The 26,776-nt window shown below is 36.1% G+C and overlaps 1 protein-coding gene across 3 annotated transcripts in view; it reads right to left on the bottom strand.

Annotated features, from left to right (window-relative positions):
• The window catches only part of Ttc27 (tetratricopeptide repeat domain 27), a 168,012-nt gene that overhangs the window by 103,579 nt on the left and 37,657 nt on the right, over positions 1-26,776 (bottom strand). For all 3 annotated transcript variants that reach the window (XM_046441613.1, XM_058578456.1, XM_058578455.1), the window contains 2 exons: positions 24,695-24,761; positions 9,187-9,300 (listed from right to left, as the gene is read on the bottom strand). In XM_046441613.1, the coding sequence (XP_046297569.1) occupies positions 9,187-9,300; positions 24,695-24,761 (181 nt within the window). The remainder of the gene's footprint in view (positions 1-9,186; positions 9,301-24,694; positions 24,762-26,776) is intronic.

Below are 26,776 nucleotides of genomic sequence, written 5' to 3'. Positions count from 1 at the left end.
AGGTTAAAGCAATGGCAATGACAAATTTGGTTTGCACAATTTTTTTGGTTTAGATGTAAATAAGATGGTATTTTTTGAATTGATGTGGCTTCAATTAATTTGCTTCACGTTTAGATTACATTTATAATATACCATTTTCACCATAGTAAAAGAAAGAAGAAAAAGATGTGATTCTATGATAAAGAAAATGTTGATCATACAGATGGTTCAGATGAGAAACGGAAAGCTGAATGTTAACAGACAAACTATCTTATACTCCTCCAGGGGAGGGGAAAAAGATTATAAATGATTACTGAAGAATATAATTTTGCCAGGCATGGTATTATGTACCTAAAATCCCACCTACTTGAAACTCTGAGGCAGGAGAATCACAAGAACAAGTTAGCCTTGGCAATTTAGCTAGACCCTGTCTCATATTTTAAAAGGGGCTGCAGATATGGCTCAGTGGTAGAGCATTTGCCTAGCATGTACAAAGCTCTAGGTTCAATCACTGGGGGTAAAAAAAAAAAATATATATATATATATATATGTGTGTGTGTGTGTATATATATATATATATATAATTTTTTATATATTATATATATTTATATATATATATAAAATTTCACTTTAACTCATGCAGCTTCTGAATCATAGCTAGTATAATAAACAGTGTTTCCATAATCACTATTTTCTTCATTATACTAACATAACCATAGCCTTGAACAGGATTACGTTAAAGAACTCCTGACTAGAAAAATTTCATGAGATGGGTGTTTTTCAGTAGATGGTCCTCCTCAACTTTTTCCTCTGTGGATTTTTAGTGAGGTAGGATGTGGTACTTAGGATTGAACCCAAGGCCTCAAGCATGCTAGGAAAGTTCTACCGCTGAGCTACATCTCCACTCCTTTTCATTTTATTGTGAAAGTGTTTCACTAAGGTGCCCAGACTGGCCTCAAGTTTGCCATCCTTCTGTCTCCACTTCCTGAATAGCTGGGATTATAGGCATGCTCAACCACAGGTGGCCTCTGTGGATTTGATAGTCTTCATTTAATTACCAATAGGTGTGTAAGTTTAGTATACCTCACTTGAAATACCTTCCAAATTTGCTGTGTTTTATTTTTTATTTTTTATTTTTTTAGTTATAGATGAACACAATGTCTTTATTTTGTTTTATTTTTATGTGGTGCTGTGGATCAAACCCAGTGCCTCACGCATGCTAGACAGGCACTCTACCACAACCCCGGCCCCAAAAGATAATTTAAAAAAAATTTTTTTTGTGTGTGTGTGTGTGTGTGTGTAATTTTAAATAATTTCCCCTATTCTTCAGGGATGTTGTAACTTCAAAAAATACATCAAAATCTGAATCAGAGGAATTGGCAAAAGAAAGATTATGAGCTAAGTGGTCCAACAATGACAGAAAAATAAATTTTTCATTCATCCTGTCACATTTTGGCCAATTTCCAAAGTTTATGGATTGAGGGAAGTGAAAACAATTTTTCTGAGGTTCCACCCTACAGAGGCAGAAATAATGACTCCCTAATTCCGTCCTACAGAGCTATACTACTCCCTTGATAATGCAGCAGGTAGGTGACAAGTTGAGGAGATCCACAAGTAATACAGCCAAGGACAGGGCAAAATGCGAGTATGTGGGGATTCGATCCGTTGAAATCCATGCTCCCCACTCAAAACACAGTCTTGTAATTTGATACAAAAAATATACTTCATAATTCATACTGATGCAGCTTTCAAACTGAAAATATATACTTATAAACACATAAAATATTTATTTTTAAACTTTTTTGGTTAATTCACCACAGCAAAATAAAACTGAATGAAGACCTGGTTATTTTACAGGACAAAGTTAATGGAAGAGATGAATACAAAGCATTTTTAGGTCAATATGTACTTCATTAATAAGTGAATGCATTCTACTACTATTTGCACCAATAGGCAGGCAAGCTGGGCGTGATGGCACATGCCTGTAATCCCATGGGTTCCGGAGGCTGAGGCAGGAAGATCAAGAGTTCAAAGCCAGTCTCAGCAAAAGTGAGGCGCTAAGCAACTTAGTGAGACCCTGTCTGTCTCTAAATAAAATACAAAATAGGGCTGAGGATGTGGCTCAATGGTTGTGTGCCTGAGTTCAATCCCTAGCATCCTCTACCAAAAAAAAAAAAAAATAGGCGAAAAATTTTGACCAAAAAAAGGTTAAAAAATTTTCTTCAATAAGTGATCAAGTTGTTCAGCTTCCTGATTTCAATCCATCTTTGAAAAATAAATGCTTTTTTAAAACATTTAAATGTAACCAGCCATAAGAAAAGGATTTTGAGTTTTAGTACCTTTAATTTCAACTTCAACTTAAGTGATCTTTCTAAATTAAAACAATAAGCTAATTAAAACATCCATTAAATTTGTCTTTTATCTACACTGCATCCTCTCCCAGTAGAGGGGCTCCAGAACTAGGTCTCTGCTTCTACTCTCACCAGTACATACTGCAGTATGATAGTTAAAACTATCTTCAAAATTATGACTTTTATCATGTTGCCCATAGTTTCTTTTACTAAGAAGAGAAAATCCAAATTCTTTTGCATTATATAAAGTCAGCCTCAGAAAAAAAGGAACCAGAAAAGAAGGAACCAGCCTTTCCCACCTTATCCCAAGCTGCTCTCCAACATGAACCAAATGGACGTAAATGAACTAGCAGAAGGGCTCTCTATTCCCTACATGTTACCTTTCTAAATCATCTGATCTTCTTTCCTACCACCTGACAGAATTGACAGCACTGCCTTCTGCTGAACATGATTATCTAGTAAATCTGAACATATTCCACCCAGTATTGTTTTAGATCTCATTATTCACAGTATTCTGAATTAAAAATCTAACTCAAGACTCGAAATAAGAAACATCTGGGGTGTGGGGGACACTTGGGCCAGGCTTGGTGGCACACACCTGTAATCCCAGCAACTTGGGAAGCTGAGGCAGAAGGACTGCTAGTTTGAGGCCAGCCTCAGCAATTTAGCAAGATCCTGTCTTGAAATAAAAAATAAAAAGGCTGAGGATGTAGCTCAGTGGTAAAACATCTATGGGTTCAATCCCCAAGTACCCTGCAAAAGAAAAGAAAAACAAACATCCGAGACAGAAGATGCACTGGATCCTGTCTTCACTATTTAGATGATGGGGAGGAGCAACTTTTCTCTCCAACTATAAATTTGTTTGCTTGCTTTCCATTTTTTTAAGATCAATTTATAATTTCTGAATAAATCTATTTACAGAAATTTGGAAAAGACAGAGAATTCCTATAGCTGTTCACCTAATTTTTCCTACTATTAATCTAGTACCTAATCATGTTATATTTTTTAAAACTAATAAATTAACATTGGTGTTACTCTTAATCAGGTTTTATCTGGATCTCATCAGTTTTTTCCACAAGTCTTTTTTTTTTTTTTTCTGTCTTGGAATCTACTGTCTTTAATCAACAGATCTCCCTAGTGTTTCTGGTCTGTGGCAGCTTCTCGGTCCTCATTTCAAATGACCTCCACAGTTTTGAAGAGTACCTGTCATTTTTTTGGTGGAACGTCTCTCAATTGAATTCCCAATGTTTTCTCATAATCACACTGAAGTTGTGGGTTTAGGGGAAGAATGCTGCTGAGGTGAGGCACTCTTCTTACTGTACCCCATCAGGAGGTACATGGTATCCACAGACATCCCAGCAATGTTAAACCTTGATCCACTTGATCCGAGTGCCAGTTTTCTCTACCATCAAAATTACCACCTTTCCCTTTCCTTAATCTCCACTTTGGAAGTGAGCCACTGAAGCCAGCTCACATTCAAGGAGGCGGGAGGGTAATATAGTCTACCTCCTAAAGGGGACATCTCTACATGAGTTACTTGGAATTCTTCTGTATGGAAAATGTGTCTCTTCTCCCTCATTTATTCAATCAATTTATAGCAGTATCAACTCATGAACATTTATTTTACACTCCCAAGTTAAACTCAAATACTATGTTATTTATTTTGTTGCTGAAATTGTTCTAGCTTTGACCATTAGGTTTCCTTTCAGATTAGCTTCTGTGACCTTTGGACAAGCTTGTTTGCTTTCCTCTTCCCTTTTCCTCTCTCTTTTTTAGCACTATCCATGGAGCTCTGGTTCCAATTAATGAGAAAGGATAGTGACAAATCAAGACCTGACACTAGATATGCTTGTTAATGCTACTGAGATGCAAATACCTCTAGACCCCCTCAGTGGACAGAGCTATGAAATATATAAAACCTAAGAAACAATCTTTGTATTTCCAACAACCTGAGTAGAGTGTGCTAAACTTAGTGAGGCATCCATAAGAAACTATTTTTAGTCTTAAAAGTAAATAAAATGTTATTCATTTTTTTTCAAAACTTTGGAATAAGAACATATTAATTCAGATACAGGCTATTACTATAACAAAGAAATTTAAAAATACATAAGCATAACATGTAACAACAAATCCCATCACTACGTACAACTATAATGCACTAGTAAAAAAATAATCCCTTACTAAACAAATGAAGGATAGAAGCAAACAAATGTACTAATTTTTTAATTAGTAAAAAATTTCTAATTATTTTCATTTTAAAAAAGCCTAAGCAAGACAGAATTTGTTCTTATTTATAAATCCAATAGTAAGTGCTTCAGAAATGGTAAAGAGGCTCTGCCACCTTCAAAATATCTCTGACTATAGATGGCAGCCCCAGTTCTCCTGATCTCCAAGGGAAAAAGGGAAGGGACAAAGTGTCAGGTGAGCACACACATTCCATGTTAAGAGAAAGACCCAGAAGTGTCACTCATCACCTCCATCCACATCCTATTATTTTTTTTTTGAAGAGTACTCATCATTTTTTTGTAATAAGAATTGTAATGCATTCCGCTGCCGTGTATTTAAAAAAAAAATAAAATCAATAATAAAAAAGAATATGCCCCTCATATATACATACCCACTTTCATAGTGAATGTAGAGTACAATAAAATAATTAAATCATCAAATATATATATATATATTTATATATATGTGTGTGTGTGTGTGTGTGTGTGTGTGTTTGGAGTTCTTTATATATCCTACAGATTAATGCTTTCTTGGAGGTACATGTGGTAAAAATTTTTTCCCAATCTGTAGGCTCTATCCTCACATTTTGTTTCCTTTGCTGAGAAGCAGCTTTTTAATTTGAATCCATCTTATTTATTGATTCTTGATTTTACTTCTCGCACTTTAGGGGTCTTATAAAGGAAGTCAGATCCTAGGCCAACATGGTGAAGATTCAGACCTCCTTTTCTTCTATTAGGCACAGGATCTCTGTTCTAGTGTCTAAGTCTTTGGTCCACTTTGAGTTGATTTTTGTGCAGGGTGAGAGAGAGCGGTTTAATTTCATTTTGCTACATATGGATTTCCAGTTTTGCCAGCACCATTTGTTGAACAGGCTATCTTTTCTTCAGTGAATGTTTTTGGCCCCTTTGTGTAGTATGAGAGAACCATATTTATGTAGGTTTGTCTCTGTGTCCTCTATTCTGTACCATTGGTCTACAAGTCTATTTTGGTGCCAATACCATGCCATTTTTATTACTATAGCTCCCTGGTATAGTTTAAGGTCTGGTCCTGTGATGCCTCCTACTTCACTTTTCTTGTTAAGGATTGCGTTGGCTATTCTGGACCTCTTATTTTTCCAAATAAATTTCATGACTTTTTTTCTATATCTACGAAGAATTTCATTAGAATTTTAATAGGAATTGCATTAAATCTGTATAATGCTTTTTGGTACTATGGCCATTTTGACAATATTAATTCTGCCTATCCAGGAACATGGGAGACCTTTCCATCTTCTAAGGTTTTCTTCAATTTCTTTCTTTAGTGTTCTATAGTTTTCATTGTAGATTTCTTTCACCTCTTTTGTTAGATTGATTTCCAGGTTTTTGTTTGTTTGTTTATTTGTTTTGATGCTATTGTGAATGGGGCAGTTTTCCTAATTTCTCTTTCAGTGGATTCATAGCTGATGTACAGGAATGTGTTTAATTTATGGGTGTTGATTTTATATCCTGCTACTTTGCTAAGTTGATTTATTAGTTCTAGATGTTTTCTGGTGGAATTTTTTTGATTTTCTAGATATAGAATCATGTCATCAGCAAATAGTGATAGTTTGAGTTCTTCTTCACCTATATGTATCCCTTTAATTTCTTTCTTCTGTCTTATTGCTCTGGCTAGAGTTTCAAGGATGATGTTGAATAGAAGTGGACATCCTTGTCTTGCTACAGTTTTTAGAGGAAATGGTTTCAATTTTTCTCCATTTAGAATGATGTTGGCTTTGGGTTTAACACAGATAGCTTTTACAACATTGAGATATGTTCCTACTATCCCTATTTTTTCTAGTGTTTTGAACATGAAGGTGTGCAGTATTTTGTCAAATGCTTTTCTGTATCGATTGAGATGATCATGATTCTGGTTTTTAAGTCTATTAATATGATCAATTACGTTTATTGATAACCCAATCAATAAATGGGCTAAGGAGCTGAACAGATACTTCAAAGAAGAAGAAATATAATCGATCAACAAATATATGAAAAAGTGTTCAACATCTCTAGCAATTATGGAAATGCAAATCAAATAAGATTTCATCTCACTCCAGTCAGAATGGCAATCAACAAGAATAGAGGCAACAATAAATGTTGGTGAGGATGTGGGGGAAAAGGTACACTCATACATTGTTAGTGGGACTGCACATTGGTACAACCACTATGGAAAGCAGTATGGAGATTCCTCAGAAAACTTGGAATGGAATCACCATTTAACCCAGCTATGTCTCACTCCTAAGTTTATACCCAAAGGACTTAAAAATCAGCATATTACAGTAATGCAACCATGTCAATACTTATAGCAGCTCAATTCACAATAGCTAAACTATGAAACCAACCTAAGTATCCTTCAATAGATGAATGGATAAAGAAAATGAGGTATATATATATTCAATGGAATATTATTCAGCTTTAAAGAAAAATGAAATTGTGGCATTTTCCAGTAAATAGATGGAGTTGGGCAATATCATGCTAAGCAAAATAAGCCAATCTCCAAAAACAAAGATTTGAATGTTTTCTTTAATATGCAAATGCTAATTCGCAATGGGGAAGGGCACTAGTGAAGAACAGAATTACCTTAGATTAGGTAGAGGGAAAGTGAAGGGAGGGGAGGGGATGTGGGTATAGGAAAGATAGTAGAATGAAACAAACATTATTACTTTATGTATATATGTGACTGCATAACCAATATCATTCTACAACATGTATACTCAGAAAAATGAGAAATTACATATCCCATCTATGTATGATATATCGAAGTACATAAATGTATTATACTATTGTGTATGACTAATTAAAACAAATAAAAAATTAAATTAAAAATTAATAAGTAAAACAAAAATTTTAAATAAGATAAATAACTAATGGCAATATAAGATTATATACCCTAGAATAAAATAAAATACTACAATCAAATAAATAAGTATATGATGAAACAATTAAGAACATTCTTCCCAACAGCAGAATACCAATTAAGACATCATTAAATAGTTAGAAAATTACCACCTGGCAACTATCATGGTAATAACTTCTGTAGGCAGGAAACTTCAATAAATGCTAAAACTAGTGGGTGAAAGTTGCATAACAAATAGAATTGTAGCTCAGTAACTCCCCCCCCCCCAAATATTAATTAATTACAATGAGAAAAGAGTAATGAATGTTAGGAAAAATCTCACAAACTTCAGCTTATTCAAGTGACCAAATAACATCACCAGTGACAGGATACATCATGTGCCACATAAACGAGAAGAGTACATTTCTGTAATGTTACTGTCAAACCTGCAAAACCTTAGTCAAATCATGAGGGCACATCAGACAAACTCAAACTGAGTCTCCAAAGTAACTAGACAGTAATCTTTCTAAAAAAGAACCAGGGAACTGTTCCAGACTGAAGAAGAGGAAAGGGGATGCAAGCTAGATGCAATGCCTAGATCCTTTTGTTGTGACGAACATTATTAGGACATTGACAAAACTTGAAAGGGGTCTCATGGTGAAAGTTAAAGAGCATGTCTTTGTAATGTTCTTACAACTTTCACATAGGTTTGAAACTATTTCAAAATAAAAATAAATTTTTAATAATATCATTTTTATTGGGTGCTATCATTCTTATGTTGAAACTTAATGACCAGGGCTGGGGATATACCACTCACTTGGTAGAGTGCTTGCCACACATGCACAAAGGCCCTGGGTTCAATCCCCAGCACCACCACCAAAAAAAAACCTTAATGGCCAATGTCAAAGTATTAAGCAATGGGGCCTTTAGAAAGTGATTAAGTCATGAAGGTTTGTGCATACACCAATGTCACAATGAATTCTAGTATTATGCATAATTATATTGCACCATTAAAAAAGGGCAGGGGTTATAAAATAGGGGCTTGGGAGAATGGGCTTGCTGTCCACACTTCTTCTGCCATATAAGGACAGACACACAACACCATCTATGAAGAACAGGTCTTCACCAGACCATGAGCCTACAGTGCCTTGATCTAGAACTTCTCAGCTCACAGAACTGTGAGAAAATAAATTTCTGTTCTCTATATATTATCTACTCTCAGGACTAGACTTTGACTTTACAAAAGCCCACATCTTGTATGAGATTTTCTATTTTTTCTTGGTAATAAATCTGTAACATGAGTAGTCTATCAGATAATGTGTGAAAGAAATGGACAGAAATAAACTTTAATATTAAGGGGAAAATGATGCCTGAATGTAGATTATTTTTACATGTGTCTAGTTTACCACCAGTGAATATTGATTTAGGGTGAATTTTATTTCATTAAACAACCTGTACTTTTGGGACCACATATCTCTTAGAGAGTAACTCTTATATCATCTCTCTTAAAGTTCACTATAAGCCTATAAGTACAATTATTATTACTCTCTTACAGTAAATGAAAACGAGGCTTACAGAGGTTAACTACCAGAGCTATAAATTGACAGAGTTGAGCTCTGGAGCCAAGCAGTCACATTTTAGAACCTACACTGTCACAAATAAATAGCCAAGTGTTTGAATAAATCATAAGCTATCTCACTCTTCTACTCATCACATACATGCATGCTTACTTCTAGTAAGAGAGGTGGAAGAAATCCAAAACTGACACATCCATCCTTACCTGTGTCTGCCTCATTGCCCGATCCACTCGCCGCGTACTTCCTCGCTCAAGTTTCGTCCGCAGGATCAAGGCTGATGTCTGAATGGCCCAGAACTTCGGTTGTGAAAGCAAACACTGATAGAAGAGGAAGAAAGAAGGATAAGCTAGAGATCATATTGTGAGTAGGGGAAATTTAACTCTTGCAAAAATATCAGAATATAGCCAAATGCAGATTTGACAATCTAAGCAAACACAGGCAAAGGGCTCTCCTTTTTTTCAATTTACATTAAAGAAAATCATGCTAAAACATAAAAATGCTTTCTGGGATTAAGATCCAATATTAATTGAAATGCTTTCTTTTTTTTAAGAGAGAGAGAGAATTTTTTAATATTTATTTTTTAGTTCTCGGCAGACACAACATCTTTATTTGTATGTGGTGCTGAGGATCGAACTCGGGCCGCACGCATGCCAGGCGAGCGCGCTACCACTTGAGCCACATCCCCAGCCCAATTGAAATGCTTTCTTAGAAGAGGCATCTTAAACAAGACTGGTCTATACAAAAATTTGAATATACACATAATGAAACTTAACCCCAGAGAAAAGCTGTCATGGCCACCAATTCAGAGGGCATGGCAGAAACCACTAAATATGACAAGTAGTGAGAAATAAAGTGCATGGTTTGGGTGAAACAAACTGTGATAAACAAGGACAACTTGGCATAATGAATACAATTTAAGTTCTCTTTGAAGGTGACTTAGAATCCAATGTTTTCCCTGGGTAGACACTCCCAACAATAACTTTCATTTTCTTGTTGTCTGTTTCTAAACAAATATTTCCTTGTTTCCAAAAACTAGGTATGAAAAGCAAACTAGTTAAAGTCCAATTAATCATTCAAAACCTAGCTGCCCATTAAGAAGCATCTGGGAATCATCTGGCAAGTAAATAAGATCTGAAAGCAGGCTCTAAGCATCAGAGCTTTAAAAAAAAAAAAAAAAAAAAAACCTCCCTAGGTCATTTTGGGGGGTGGGGAGATGTTCTAGGGACTGAACCCAGGGCACTTTATCACTGAGCTACATCCCCAGCCCTTCTTTTTTTATTTTGAAGCAGGGTATTGCTATGTTGCTGAGGCTGGCCTGGAACTCTCCATCCTCCTACTTTAGCCTTCCAAGTGACTGGGATTATAGGCATGCATACCACACCTGGCTCCCCAGGTAATTCTTAAGTGTGACCAACCTGAAGAATTATTAGGCTAAAACAACACAAGTGTTTGTCTTTAGTCAAATTCATTCATTAAAGGTTAGCAATAAGCCTTTCAACATAGCATAAACTATATCAAAGTCACTACAACTCTTTACTGTACTCTGCCCAGCTCTCTTCACTTATTTGTACTAACTGCATGGCCCCTCCAGGCATTTGAATTGTTAACCTCTAATCTAGAATAATCCCCCTTACAATTAAGAGGGAAATGAAGCTCCAACATATGAAAGTAACTGTTCAGTATCACACCTTCGGTAACAGTGAAAACTGATACCTACGCTTGGTCTTCTGAGACCCAGAACATCTTTTTATCATTTTATAACTTTTTCTGAATGAAATTTTGATAATTTAAATAGTCAAATTAAGATATGACCAACTGGGCTGGGGATGTGGCTCAAGCGGTAGCATGCTCACCTGGCATGTGCAGGGCACTGGGTTCGATCCTCAACACCACAAAAAATAAAAAATAAAGATATTGTGTCCATCTAAAACTAAAAAATAAATATTAAAAAAAAAAAAGATATGACCAACTTCGGGCTGGTGATGTAGCTCAGCTGGTAGAATGCACAAGGCCCTGGGTTCACTCTCCGGCACCACAGGGGAAAAAAAAGATATGATTAACTTTCAAAAATGGATGACAACTTGGGGCCGGGGTTGTGGCTCAGTGATAGCATGCATGAAGCACTGGGCTCAATCCCCGGCACCACATAAAAATAAAAACAAATAAAATACAGGTACTGTGTCTATCTACAACTAAAAAATATAAATATTTTTTTAAAGAAATGGATGATAACTACCCAGGAAAATTCGAAAATAGAGTAATAAAGGTGACTTGGCAAAGAATCTTGAAATAGAAGAAGAGTAAGCAAAGAATCTGAAAATAAGAGAGCAAAAGCAAAAGAATGGGGCCCTACAAAAGTTTATTTATGAATTCACTTGAGCATCTACTGTATACAAGGCAGTGTGCACTGGGCTTAGGGAGAGTAGCAAGCAATAAAGACAAGACCCCTGGCCCCATAAAACTCACAATCTAAAACAATATTTTATTAAATAATCTTATTCTTCTAAATTAACTTTGAATATTGAAATATTTTATCTCCTTAAAATATAGCTTACAAAATTAATGTATAATCTTAGTGATTCCATTAACTTAACCCTACAAAAAGAATACATTTACCACAATAAATAGGTGTGTATGGCACTATAAAGATATGAATAATGATATAAAAGGCATTAAAAAGAAAACAGAAGTCATTATTTTCTGGGCATGGTGGTGCACACCTATAAACCCACCCACTTAGGAGGCTGAAACAGGAGGATCACAAGTGCAAGGCTAGCCTCAGCAATTTAGTGAGACTGTCTCAAAATAAAATATAAAAAGGGCTGGGAATATAGCACCCCTGGGTTCAATCCCTAGTACCAGGGGGAAAAAAAGAAAACTAATTGTTAAAATGTGCACTACTTGGCAGAAGATTTTATTATAAAGTGTGATCTCAGAAGTTTTTGAAAGAACTTTTTTCATTAGATAAATCTGCAAACCTGGTTCTACTAGTACAGCTGGCTGAATAGCAGTCTTCTTTTCTTTTTGCCCTATTAAAGGGATTATTATCTGTAAACTCTTGATGACACGATGGAAGAACACTGAGAAACAGGACTGTCCAACAGTGGGGAAGGTCCCCCAAGTCAGTCAAGTATAGATCAGAATCCCAGCTCCACCAAGTTAGCCATGCAGCCTTGGGAAGTTACTTCATACTCACTTCTCAGTTTCCCCTCTCTGAAACCGGAATAATACTCCCACTTCTCACCAAGATGTGAGCATGAAATAAATCTGAGTAGATAAAGGTCAACAAGCCCATGGGAGCAGCCACTAAAGCACATGGGACCCCTCCAGAGCCTTTCCTCCTATAAAACTTTCTCTCAGCATTAACAGAAACATCACCCTCCAGAGCAGGTGGACAAGGTTGCTCAACTCCCACCTGCATCCATCATTTTGCCAACAAGCACAGTGAGGAATACGGATGGGCTCAAGGCACAGACCTTTAACAGAGTTAAAGCCCACCTTTAGAAGGGTTGACCCAAAGATCCATACACCAGAGGGATGAAATGGTTTCCTCAGAAAAAGAACAAAGTCAGACTGTTTTCATCACTGCCATGAGATCAAGAGGTTTGTGCGAGACTTTTATGTGAAGGTCAAAAAATACATTCTCATTTCACACAAAATGTAAAATGCAATCTGATATTTGAAAGAAGAACCTGACTGGATAACGATCACTGAAGAATGTATCTTTTATCTGTTTAGCTGGGAGATACAGACTAGATACTGCCTGTGTGACTGTAGACAGGCCACACTTAGTATATTGTCTACAACACCATCACCGTGAGGTGAGAAGCCATCGATAATGTGAAACATTAGGTAAGGAAAAAGAAAACTAAACAGAAGTTTATACATGGTCTATTGATTTATGAAGAAAATTTTGTTTAAGAAACTGACAGTCTGATAGTTAAGCAACCAAATCCAATGGGAAGAAAACCAACCTCACCTGCCTAAGCAAAAGGTCAAGCCCAGTTAGTGAAAAAGCAAAAACCATAAGCCACCCATAATGGAGAGAGTAATTCAGTTCTCACCATGTACCCTACAGTGGGTCGTTGCTTTGAATTCCACTCAATGTAGAATCTGAGAAGTGATCACTCCACTATCTACATGGCTGGCTCTGTGTCAGCTTCAATGTTAGCTTGTCAGAAAGTCTTCTTGCACCGTATTTCCACAACTCCACCTCTACCCAGTAACTGTCTATCACTGCATTCAGTTTGGATCCTACAGGGCAGACCCCTAGCTATTTGGTCCACCAGTCCCACAGAGACTGCTGGAACACTGCAGGTAAATGAAAAAGGGATAAAGAAAGCGGCTGACAACAGAGGGAAGACAGCAGGGCAGGGAGGGGAAGGAAAGGTACTGGAGACTGATACAACAAGATATATTCCATGCTTTTATAATTATGTCAAAGTGGATTCTACTGTCATGTATAATTAAAAAGAACCAATTTTTTAAAAAAAGAAAAGAAAGGGACTGAGAGTTGAGTTCAGTGTGAGCATTGCAAGTGTGAGGTGAGACTGGGCAACTCAGCAAGACTTTCTCTCAAAAAAGTAAAATGACAAAGACCCAGTGGTATAACACCCCTGGGTTCAATCCCCAGTACTCCCCACAAAAAGGAGGGGGTACAGAGAATGGAATTTTCTCTTTCTTAGTTTCCTTGGGAAAGGTGTTCTCCATTTTTGAACCTCTTTTTTTTTTCAACTATATGATGATGGGATTTGATCTGATGGCTTCTAAGGTTACTTTTAGCTACAAAACTTTTGTTCTAGCTCAGTGGCACACCCTTATAATCCCATCGGCTAGGGAGGCTGAGGCAGGAGGATCACAAGTTCAAAGCCAGCCTCATCAATGGCGAGGCTCTAAGCAACTCAGTGAGACCCTACCTCTAAGTAAAATACAAAAAAAGGCCTGGGGATGTGGCTCAGTGGTTAAGACTCCCTGGGTTCAATCCTTGGTATAAAAAAAAAAAAATCAGCAAATAAATAAAAGGAAGACCAGTAGGATAAAAGGAAGGGAATCAGAGGGAGGAAAGCAAGGAAGATGAGTGGGAGTGCTAGAGATTGAAATGAAGCAATTACATTATATACATGCATGAATATGGAAACATTATATATATACATACATACATACATACATACACATACACATACTGTATAACATACCCACCAGTAACAAAGTAAATTTTCATGGTTCTCTCAGAGCCCCCGCATGGGCGCTAACACACACACACACACACACACACACACACACACACACTTTATCAGCTAACAATTTTCCACTAATTGCAACATTCCCCTCAGGCCCAGAAAAGCAGCAAGAAAATTTTGTAACACCATCAAAGAGGATCTGCAGTATTGTTTCTACTAAAAATAAATTTCCTTTTCATTCTTATCATGGTAGGTTTCAAATAATCTTCTTGCAGAGGTCACTAGGATTCTTTTATACGACAATCAGTCTACTTCTTTAAACATGAAGGAGCTTTCAGATAAGTTCTTTTTCCATATGAAAATCAAAGCCAGCTCAGAGCCCTCCTTGTGGGTGTATAATTGTCTGGCAATACCAAAGCCAAAACGGATGATGCCCACCCAGGTCAGGCTGACCTTACAAAGCAAGGAACAAAGAAATACTATAAAAAGTAAACATATTCCCCTTTCTATGTAATCTATTTAAAATAGCTCTCATTTTAAATCAGTTCCAAATGACAAGAAGTTAAAAATTCCAAATTAAAGTTATTAACTACTCCCAGCAGAACCCTAGTCCAAATTCCCTATCCTTGCTCTATAGACCATTTAAAAATCTGTCTCAAACCTATTTTTCCCTCCGTCTCACTACTGCCCTACACACATCTTCCAATTTGGCTCAGGGACTCTAGTGGACCTGACACTCGCCCATCCCCTTGCCTTTGTTCCTGTGGTGCCCTGATCCAAACCCCATCTATCTTCCAAGGTCTGAACTCAAATCCTCCTCCCCTTATGAACAAAGCCTTCTTTCTCAGTCCTGAATATTTTCTTCTTTTCTTAACAGTTTATTATCAATTTGAGGTTCAAACTGCCTGGTTTCGGTATTACATTTATTTATTAATCTAATCAGGGCTAAATTAAAAATTCCATGAAGGCAAGTTCCATTGTTTTAGACCTTTATTTCTTCCCCGTTACCAAGCCCATGCTGGCCTGACATATCCTGAGCTGCTGGATGCTCCGCTATCACAGTGCTTTTAAAGTTCTTTTTTCTGCTACACAAATTTTCACATAGAAAGCAAAGACAACAGAATGGTCAATCTGTTGGGTCTTTTGGCTGCCTCAAAAAACAAGACCTGATTCTGGAGATGCTAATTTATCAACACTGCCAGATGTACCTTTCACACTTCCATCAAAAGCAGCCTTCTTTGCTTTTTTTTTTTTTAAGACAAAATTTTTAAATAAAAAATTACAAAAGTACCTTTAAATTTTGTTCTAATTAGTTATATGTGACAGTAGATGCAATCTTACATATCATACATACATGGGGTTCTTCTCATTCTTCTGGTTGTGTATGATGTAGAATCACATTGATCGTGTAGTTGTAGTCATATATGCACAAAAAAATATATCATTGAGTCGTCACATTTTTCATCTATAAAAATGATAGGGCTAAATTTTGATTTCTATTCAGTACTACATTCTATGATTATTAAGAACTATTATGTTACATATTTTTCTTGCTCATAAGTAGATGAACTACACTGATTGGTTTAGCAGGAAGAATTGTGTGAGAGGAATTTGCTCTAGATCACTTCATTTAAGTGTATGGAAATGAAAAGCAGGCCTTCTTAGAACCCATGAGCTATCTTCAGACTGAACTCTTCATTCTTTAACTCTGTGCTAATTCATAATGTCAAAGTGAATCTTACCATCATGTACATTATCCACAAGATGTTAACTAAAACAAAACAAAACAACAACAAAAACTACAAGTAAACAGCAGAATGATCTGTAGAGTAGAGAAAAGGGAATAAGAGGAGCAAGGAGAAAAAGGAAAGGAGAAGTATTAGGAACTGAATTAGAGCAAATTATATTCCATGCTTTTTAAATTATGTCAAAATGAATCCTAATGTTTTATATATCTAAAAAGAAACAATAAAAAATTTTAAAAGACCTAAGGGCTTTAGCTTCGATGCAGGCCAAAACCAGAAGCACAAAGCCACAAGTCTGAAGAAAACACTTTAATACAAATATATTAGCCATCTTGGCTGTAAGTCCATATCTGGGGACCACAAGCCCATTAAGTACTTTGAAATTAAAATGTACACAATGAAGTCAATACTGTCTATTCTTTAAAATGGTTTAAGAGATCAAATAACTTTGAAATAACAAGGTTGAAATGACCTTGCTATTGATCAAAACTGGTTTTTAATTTTTTATTATTTGATATATGCGGAAGGTTAAAAATAACTAAATATACGTTATGAGGTATAATATAAATACCTGTGAATCTAAGACTGGCTTTTTAACTTGTTATATTTACAAATTCATCCACATTTTTACTTATATCTTTAGTTGATTTATTTTCATTTTACTATTGAATAATATTTCATAATTGTGTTAAAAAGTCACAATTGAGCTGGGCATGGTGGCACACACCTATAATCCCAGTGGCTCGGGAGGCTGAGGCAGGAGGATCTTTGAGTTCAAAGCCAGCCTCAGCAAAAGCAATGTGCTAAACAACTCAGTGAGACCTTGTCTCTAAATAAAATACAAAATAGGGCTGGGGATGTAGCCAGTGGTTGAGTGCCCTCTGAGTTTAATCCCTGGTACACAAAAAAAAAAAAAAAAAGTCATAATTGATTTATTCATCCTCCTGTCAACAAACATTTTTCTGCCATCACACATTGTGCTATTGTTAAACACTCTTATATGCGTCTACTAATGAAGACCCAAAAGTTTTACTCATGCATACTTCTAAGAGTGGAAATTCTAGGACACTGTGATGCAAAACTTCTTTTTTTTTTTTAATTTTTTTTTAACGTTTATTTTCTAGTTTTCAGCGGACACAACATCTTTGTTTGTATGTGGTGCTGAGGATCAAACCTGGGCCGCGCGCATGCCAGGCGAGCGCGCTACCGCTTGAGCCACATCCCCAGCCCGCAAAACTTCTTGATAAGTACACTAAGTCACTCTGATGTGGCTAAGTAAACATGGATTAAATTTTTTAAATTCTACTTTTTAATTTCAAATTATTCCTACGTTATCCAAATCATAAATGTATAACAACTAATAAGCTGTTTGGCTATTTTTGTGATGAAACCCTTATTTCTTTAAACACTCCGCACGTAACCTATTCTATATTCTGAACAATGTGTCCTTTCATTAGTTGTTTGCTGTTTCTGTTGACAATCATGAGAGCCTCCTTCCCTTCTTTGTGTGTAAGTCTTAATAGGAACATATACTTTGATTTCTTGTGGGCAAATATCCAGTGATGCACTTGATGATTAACCTCATGAGAAAATGCCAAACTGTATTCCAAAGTGGGTGTACCATTTTACATTTCTACCAGCAAAGTAGGAGAGTTCCAAACTCTCTGCATGATATTTTTTAAGGGTATACAGTGGTATTTTCTTGTGCCTTTAATTTGTATTTTCCAAATGATTAATAATATCATATATCTTTGATGCTTTCAATGGTCTTTAATATACAGTTATCCCTCAGTACCCTTGGGGGATTGGTTTTAGGATCCCCTTGGATACCAAAATCCACTGATGCTCAAGTGCCTTATATAAAATGATGTAGTCCTGGCACATGACCTATGCACACCCTCTTGTATACTTGAAGTCATCTCTAAATTATTTATAACTCTAAAACAATATAAATGTTATGTAAATGTAACATAATATAAATATCAAGCTGTATTGTTTAGGAAATAATAAGAAAAAAGTCTGTATATGTTCAGTACATGTGCAAATTTTTTCCAATTACTTTTTATTTTAGGTTGGTTGAATCCATGGATGCAGAACACCAGTCAACTGTATCTTTATCTATTCAAATCCTTCATACATTTTTAATTGGTTGGTTCACCCTTTATTACAGAGTTAGATGAGGTATTTATTCTGGAAGCAAGACCTTTGTGAAGTACATAAACTGTGATTTTTTTCTTCCAGTATCTGGCTTGTCTTTTCGTTTTCTTAATGTTGTCTTTCAAAGAACAGAAGGTTGTAACTTTAATGAAGTCCAATGTATCACTTTTTCCCTTTTATGGATCATATACTTAGTGTCTTAGCTAAAAGTTGCAAACTATCCCAATGTAGTGGGGTAAATTTTACCAAGAAAAACATAGGAGAAAAATTTTGTAACATTGGGGTCAATGATTTAGGTTGATGACTGACTTACACATACATTTGCTTTTTGACCCATGGACAAAGTAAATTGTTTAACTGCTTGGACCAAATATTTGAGGGTTCTTGGATCTCTACTAGCTATTTATACCATTTAATTCCATTGTAGAAAGAGATAATACTCCACATAGTGTCATTTTTATTTACTTATTCATTGAGATGTGTTTCATGTTTCAGCAATGGTCTTGCTGAACACATCATGTGCACCTGAAAAGACCATGTATTCTGAGTATAATGTTTTATAAACAACAGTTAGGTCAAGGTGGTTAATACTGTTGTCCAAATTACTTATATATCTGTTTTTGTTATTTATCCCATCAGGGAGATTAGAGAATTGTTAAAAGCATCAACTATGATTGTGACATTACCTATTTCTCACTCTAATTCTGTTAATTCCTGTTTCATGTATATACAGTTATTATTAGGCACATGGCACACTGTGATCATTCTGTTTTCCTGTTAAATCTTCCTTTATTATGAAATAGTCCTCTTTGTCTCTAGAAACATGATTTGAAACAAAATCCATTTCATCTGATATTAATGTTGAAATCCAGTCTTTTTATACTTGCTGTTTTTATGGGTTATTTTCCATCCAATTATTTTCAGCATGAGTCTTTTTATGTTTAAATACATTTTTCCTAGGGAGCACAGAACTGTCTTTTTTCCCCATTATTTGGAGTGTTTATCCATTAACACTTAATATCATCATTCATATAGTTGAATTTAGATATACCATTTGATTTTAGATAAATTATTTGGTTTTTCTTCTTTAGCATACTAATAAAGTGAAATGTACTATTTCACATTAAACCAATTTTGTATTCCTGAGATAAACACTACTTAGTCATGACTCATTTGTCTTATTCTACACTGCTATTTCATATATTTTATCCAGTTTTGTCCTTATTCACAATAGGAATTGAATGCAATAACAGTCATTCCAACATGAAATTTGTACATAAGCATTAACTTTAAGATGCAGTTAACTGTGGAGAGAAAAAAGATCAGTCCTCAGGTCAGTTCTGACTGAGACAGAACTAGAAAAGAGGACAGAGCAAGGGATCACTCAGCGTGAAGCTCTTCCCTCACTTAAGCTGGCATTTTTCTGTTTTTTACTGAGGCCTTTCTTCATGTTGTCGCTTCACCAGGTTGACTCTGCCAGGCACAGCCATGGTTTTTTTATGTTGCTCAGGTCTTGCTGTGCTTGCTCCTAGGCGCTGTGAGGTTCCTCTGAAGTACGTGACCCCAGTAACACACACTATCAGAATTAACAGTGCCAACTCACAAAGTTACACTGCCTATCCTAAAGCAACCAAAATTTTAAAATGAGTATTTCCTAGGGGAAAAAAGATGATCATTTTAATCTGTAAAAATGGTTAGCTAGACCTGGGGTTGTAGCTCAGTGGTAGAGTGCTTGCCTGGCATGTGTGGGACACTGGGTTTGACTGTCAGCACTGTACACAAATAAATAAAATAAATAAAGGTCCATTAACAACGAAAAAAAATTTTTAAAAAATAGTTAGCTAACTATTTACATTCAGAGATAAGTATACATTAAATAACTTTAAAATCAATAGCAGAGCTAGAAATGGTGGTGCATGCCTGTATCCCAGCACCTGGGAGGCTGAGGCGGGAGGACTGACTGACTGCAGGAGTTTAAGACCTGCCTGGGCAACAACATGAGACTGTCTCAAAAAAGAAAGAAAAGGTAAGGAAAAGGGGGAAAAGGTAAGGAAAGGGGGAAAGGGAAAGGCGAAAAGGAAGGAAAGGGAAGGGAAGGGGAAAGAGCAAGGGAAGGGAAGGAGAGGAGGGGGAGGGAAAAGAAGGGGAGGGGGAAAGGATGGGATCAATGGCAGAAAGAGAAAATACATCAAATAATGTGAAAGTTCCAAAAGACTCTTTCCTTCTTCCACTTATAGATTCGTTGGAGCTTCTGGCAGACAGTGAGAGGCAAGCTGCCAGTATCAATTCACACTTAAACAGAAATTTTGCCAATGAAAACTAAAACACCTGTATGAATTACCTAAATTGTTCCCATTTTCAACAATGAAAGGAAATTAAAAACGTCAGTGAAAGTCACTGACTTGGCTCATCTGAAAGGAAATAACATAGATCTCACAGTTCACTTTAAATTATCAAGCTGATACAACATGAATGGTTCTCTAAAACAATATGGGTTATTTTTACTATGACTCAGTCAGTTTTCCTGAAATGTGTAGATGTAATTTCTCAGGAATAGCACCACAAAATGACAACTTATACAAGGAAAGCTATTCCTCTCAGGACAAGCTTCTGACTTTACTGTATTAAAACATTTCCCAACAGAGCTCACATATTTTCAATATGCTGAAACAACATGAAAATACTGGCAGAAATATTTCCAAAAGGAGAGTCACTATTAGTTTAGTCAACTTTTGGACAGTTCACTAAAACTGAACAAACTTCAGGACCAATAAGCCATCACTTGTTTATTCAATAAGTATTTACCAAATGCCAAATACCCATGGGACGTGTCCCTCCAACGGCAAGAATATTACAATTTTGTTGTACTTGCTTTTTTCTATCAACAAGAAGGCCCCAGTAGTTCACAAACCCCAGTCCCAAGTCACCATGTTACTGCAAGGGCAAAGCGATAGTAAGAAAGAATACTCCTGTTCTCCCAGTTCTTTTCTCTTCCCTTCCCTCAGCTAATTCTACACACGTCTCACTCACTGAGGCTGCAAGAAAACAGGAATGCTCTCCCAGAAACCAGGACGCAGACAGCCAGGCTCATCACTGAACACTGCAAGACCTTCTCCAGAGTACTTTTCCTTACACTGCACAACTGGATCCTCAAAACAAATTTTTGTTTGGAGGAGGGGCACATCACCCCTTCCTTCATTTTACAGAAGAGGAAAGTGATACAAATAGCAATCCTTATAATGCAGTGCCACCTGAATGATGGAACTAAGCAGAGCAATGCAGTTGCAGAAGAGAAATCAACACTATTGAAAGGTTACAGCATATTACTTTCACTCTCTTTCTCTGCATATGTTTTTTGAGCAATAACTAGGAGTAAAACATTGAAGCACTCTACCAGGCCATGTAAAAGACCCAGAAAAGAAGAGCTCAGTCACTAAAGTTGGGAGTCTGGTAATGGAAAGGCATATACCCCATTTACTATAAAATATGCCAAAACACAACCCTTGCCAAAAAAGAGGCACAGATAAAAGTTCAAGAGTATAGAAGTAAGAAAGCATGTAAAAGTGGTTCCTCTTTTCTCAAAAACTCTTTGAGCCGTATGATACAACCGTCTGGTGGTATTGATGGGGGACTGGTTCCAAGGTTCCCTTAAAATACCAAAATCCAAAGTTGCTCAAGTCCCTTACATAAAATGGCACAGTATTTGCATATAACCTACATATACTCCCATGCACTGAAATTACTTAATACAATGTAAGTGCTATGTAAATAGTTGTTACACTGTATTGTTTAGGGAGTAGTGACAAGGAAAAAAAAGTCTATATGTTTACTATAGACAAAATTGTTTTTTCAAATATTTTTAATCCATGATAGGTTGTATCTATGCATGCAGAACTTATGAATATGGAGGTCAGCTATATAAATAGTTTTTTCCTTCATTAAAACCAGGAGGCGCTTAAGTCTAAATTATCATCTATCTATTTCAGTACCATGCACAAAGAACAGGTAAGAGGGAGAACTGACAGATAAAAGGAAGAGATAATAAAGGCAGTTTGGGTTTTTCTGGAGTAGTTTGTATGGTTCTTTTAGGGCAGAAAAACAGAAGGAGAACAGTGTAGACCCCAAAGTATCCAGGAGGTACCTAAAAAGCCCTTTTTACATCTAAGTTTCTGGTCCTGCTTCTCAGAAAGATTTACTTGGTATTAACAAACTCATCTCTTTAGAAGAGTTTGGCTTGACACTGTGAGTCTCTGTAATGCAAAAACTTTCCCCCAAAAGAGGTCAGATCAGTTCTGACTGGGAGGAGGGCTGGAGAACAGAGAGCAGAAAAATTATGCAGCATAAAGCCAGGAGTTTAAGACCTGCCTGGGCAACAACGTGAGACTCTGTCTCAAAAAACTTAATTTATGACCATCTCAAACAACTTAATTTATGACCTTCACTATACGCAAAGAGCAGTAAGTTACCCAAGATTGAAAGTCACCAGACTTAATTACTTCAGGAGTACCTCACAAAACAGAGGAATAAGAATAGGTTAAAGAAAGAAAAAGATTTAAAGAAAGGAAAGAGAAATACTCTCATTCACAAAAAGTGCTGAAAAAGCAGGTCTTTTCAGGGGCAGAAAATACACACACCACAAAGAACTTCTTATGTGACCAATCCCAAGAGGATGTTACTACTTCACCCTCCCTAAGGAACACCAGCAGGAACATTTCCTGTTACATGCCACATCCCCATCTACCTCAGCCATCAAAAGAAACCCAAGCATCAGGCCATTTGTAACCTAGACATGTGTCTTCCTTCAGTCCTATACTTGCCTATTATGACTCAGTTCATGGCCACCACACACCCTCTGTATGCTTCCCCTGTGCCCCACTTCAGACAGATTTGTGTTCAATGTCACCTTCCAAGTAAGTTGTTTCCAAGACCACCTTGTCTAGAAAAATCACATGCATCCCGCTCTTAGTTCCTTACCTTGCTTTATATTTCTCCTTAGCATTTGTATTAAAGATCTATTTCTCTCTTTGTCTACTGTGTACTTTCTCCACAAGAATGTAAATTGATGAGCTGGGGTTGTGGCTCAGTGGTAGAGCGCTTGCCTAGCATGTGTGAGGCACTGGGTTCGATTCTCAGCACATATATAAATAAATGAACAAAATAAAGAACCATCAACGACTCCAAGATTAAAAAAAAAGAGAGAGAGAGAGAAAGAATGTAAATTGATGTAAACTCTGGAAGGGAAGACTGTTAAGTGCTGCGACTCCAAAGATCATCACAATGCCTGTATATATCAACTATTTAACAGACATTAGCTTAACAAGTAAATGGAAGGTACAAAAGTTTTTTATATGCTTTTAAAACAATTTTACCACTTGACTTGCCAAATTCCTTATACCACACATAATGAATAAAATAAGGGCATTTCTACATAGTTACATAAAACACACATGATATAATGATACATATCCAAGATTTCTAATAATGAACTGGGGGAAAAAAGTGGGCACCCAGAGGACACACACAGCTAACATCTAACCAGTCCCAAGAGGGTATGTAGGAAACAGTGATTTGAAAACTTTGTATTACAGTACAAAACAAGCTAGCTTTTCTTTCTTCTAGATAAAAGTCCTTTCTTTTACCTTATCTGAAAAATAACAATGAAAATATCAGAATTCTAACTTGATTACTATGAATTTTAAAAATACTTTTGAAAAAGTGACACATCTTACCAACTTGTATCACTAAAGAAAATATATCATTCTTCATTTATCATATCTTCTCTTGTTAAAGAATATGTATCCTCTGGCATGGGGCCCTGCATTTAATCCCCAGTACCACCCACACACACAAGAAAAGACACAGGGATAGGCATCCTTTTTAAAATCTGTAAAGCCAAAAAAAGATACTGATTGACCCTTTTCTTTGTGACATATTTCTCTTGAACTCTTCTTTGATCATGAATCCTCAAATATCCACTACCCCATCTTCCCTTTTCACTGCCAATCTTCTTCAACTATGGTGTTTATCAGCTTTATTTTCTTATAGTTCATTCCCTCCCTAATTCTCTCTACTGAGATGACTATCCGTGCTACAGGTAAGCGAGAGTCTCCTGCAAATCCACAGCCTCTAGTCTGTCTGCATTTCTCTCTTAACCATTCCAGCTGCTGAATGCTGAGGAGCACCCCATCTTTTGACATCCCCTCCTTCCCTGGTCTCTACAACCCATTCTCTCCTCCCCCTGCACTGAGCTCTCTTGCTCAACCTCACCCATGCAGGCATCCATTGCCCTCAGTCATAGGCATGAGCTGTCCTGTGCTTGCTACTTCATAAATATGTTCAACAGATATTTATTGAAAAATCTTTTATATGCAAGATAATGGAACAGGCCCTGGGATTAAAAAATGAACAAGAAATATTTGGTCCCAGCCTTCAAATCTAAGCAAGTACAAAGAAAAATGGTTATGCTTAAGTCAGCAGCAAGAAATGTAGCTTGGAAACTAAAATGATATGGATTTCTTCCCCTTAGGTGGCAGCATTTCAAAACAACCAATCTAAGGCAATAGCATACCAGAGGCAAAACAATTTATAAGGAAAATGAACAAAATGGAAAGGAAAAGGACATTACTCACTGATGTAAATGCCAGCAGCTCCTCTTCAGTTAGCTTATGCACTGGGTTATTCTTTTGAAAATTTATGCTTTGAATTAAAAAAAAAAGTATATAAATTCTAAATTGCATGTTGCAGATAAAGAAATGAAAGTTTTAAAAGCAAAATGAATAGCTATGTTTTATTTATTTGAACACACATTCCTATTTACTAAATTTAGGCACAAAAAATATTATTATAACACTAGATAAGTAAAAATTAAGCAGTTGTCAAAGATGGAAAACAATATGAATTCTAAAACCCTGTTAATAAAAATATAATTAGTAGAAGCATATTGGGAAGCAATTTGGCACTATCTTATAAAATGACATTCACATATTCTCAACTCAATAATTCCATACTAGATAGAAAGCCCAGAGAAATAATGAATGGGTGGTCCAGGAAATGACATACATAATATCCATAGTAGTATTGTATGCAACAAGAAACATATGGAAACAATCCAAATGTCCAAAAGGAAAATGCCAAGTTATGATTTATCCATCCAAAGGGACACTACACTTCAAATTAAACTGAAACTACAGATAATGACATAAATAAAAATAAAAACACAGTAAGAAAAAAAAAGGACACTGCACAGAACTACCTGTCAAAATATCACCATTTATAAAACTGAAAAATAAACAGGGCTGGGGATGTGGCTCAAGCAGTAGCGCGCTCGCCTGGCATGCGTGCGGCCCAGGTTCGATCCTCAGCACCACATACAAAGATGTTGTGTCAGCCAAGAACTAAAAAATAAATATTAAAATTCTCTCTCTCTTTAGAAAAAATAAAAGTAAAAAAAAAAAATGAAGCAGCTGACTTACAGGCCTACAAAACATGAGATTACATATGTATATATAAACATATGATGTATATATACATATACATATACACACATACATATATAAAATATAAAAATATTTTAAAAGGTTGGGAAGGTGGCTCAGTGGTTAAGTGCCTGGTACCAATAAAAAAGGAATAACTTCATGTAAAAGAAACACAGCAAGCAACACTTTCTATTCTTTTTTGGTACTGGGGGGCACTTAATTACTGAGCCATCTCCCAGCCCTATTTATTAATCCCCAGTCCTTTTTATTTATTTAGAGACAGGGTTTTACTAAGCTGCTTAGAGCCTTGCTAAATTGCTAAGACTGGTTTTGAACTTGCAATCCTCCTGCCTCAGCCTCCAGAGTCAGTGGGATTATAGGCCTGTGCCACGCTGTAAGCACCACTTTAATCATGTGATCAAAGTGAAAACTACCAGGAGCAGGACAAATAAAAATTATATTCCAGCTCCTAGGATGCAAGGAGAACCACAATGTTTTACATCTCTGATCTCTGCTAATAATGTATAAGATGAATCTAATCATTTTTAAAAATCAGACAAACTCAAATTGAGGGAAATTCAAAATAACTGGCTTATAAATTTCAAGTGTCAAAATCATAAAAGTCAAGCAAATATGAGGAACTATTGCAGACTGACAAAAACTAAAGAGACATGACAACTAAAAGGAATATGTACAGTCTAGACTAGATCATTTGTTCTAAAGGAGATTATCAAGACAAAGGCAAAAACAGAATGAGGTCTGAAAATTAAATGATTAGAAAGTATAAATAGTAACTTTCAGTTGTTTTTGTTTTGTTTTATTTTGATACTGAGCACTAAATCCATAAGTGCTTTACCACTGAGTCACATCACCAGTCTTTTTTTTTTTTTTTTTTTTTTTTTTGAGTTAAGGTTTCACTAGTTGCTGAGGCTGGCCTTGAACTTGTGATCCTCCTGCCTCGGCCTCCTGAGTTGCTAGGTTTATAGGCATGCACCATGGCACTTGGTTTAACTTTCATATTTTGAAAGCAGTATTGTGGCTATGTACAAAAACATTAGTATTTGTTGGAAAAACACTAAATTTTTTCAAGGACTTGTTCTCAAAAGTTCTTTGCACTGCCCTTCCATTGCAACTTTTTTTCAAGTTTATTTCAAAATATTTTTTTAAAAAAAACTATTTCCATTACGTATAAGGTTCTATAATATTAAAAATTAATTTTACCCAAATTCTACATAT

This window comes from Marmota monax, unplaced genomic scaffold (assembly GCF_021218885.2).
Source record: "Marmota monax isolate L192 unplaced genomic scaffold, Marmota_monax_Labrador192_F-V1.1 WCK01_AAM20220418_F8-fsc00010, whole genome shotgun sequence".
Taxonomy (NCBI): Eukaryota; Metazoa; Chordata; class Mammalia; order Rodentia; family Sciuridae; genus Marmota; species Marmota monax.
The sequence above is the reverse complement of the archived record's forward strand: the minus strand, read 5'-3'. Positions and strand labels throughout refer to the sequence as shown.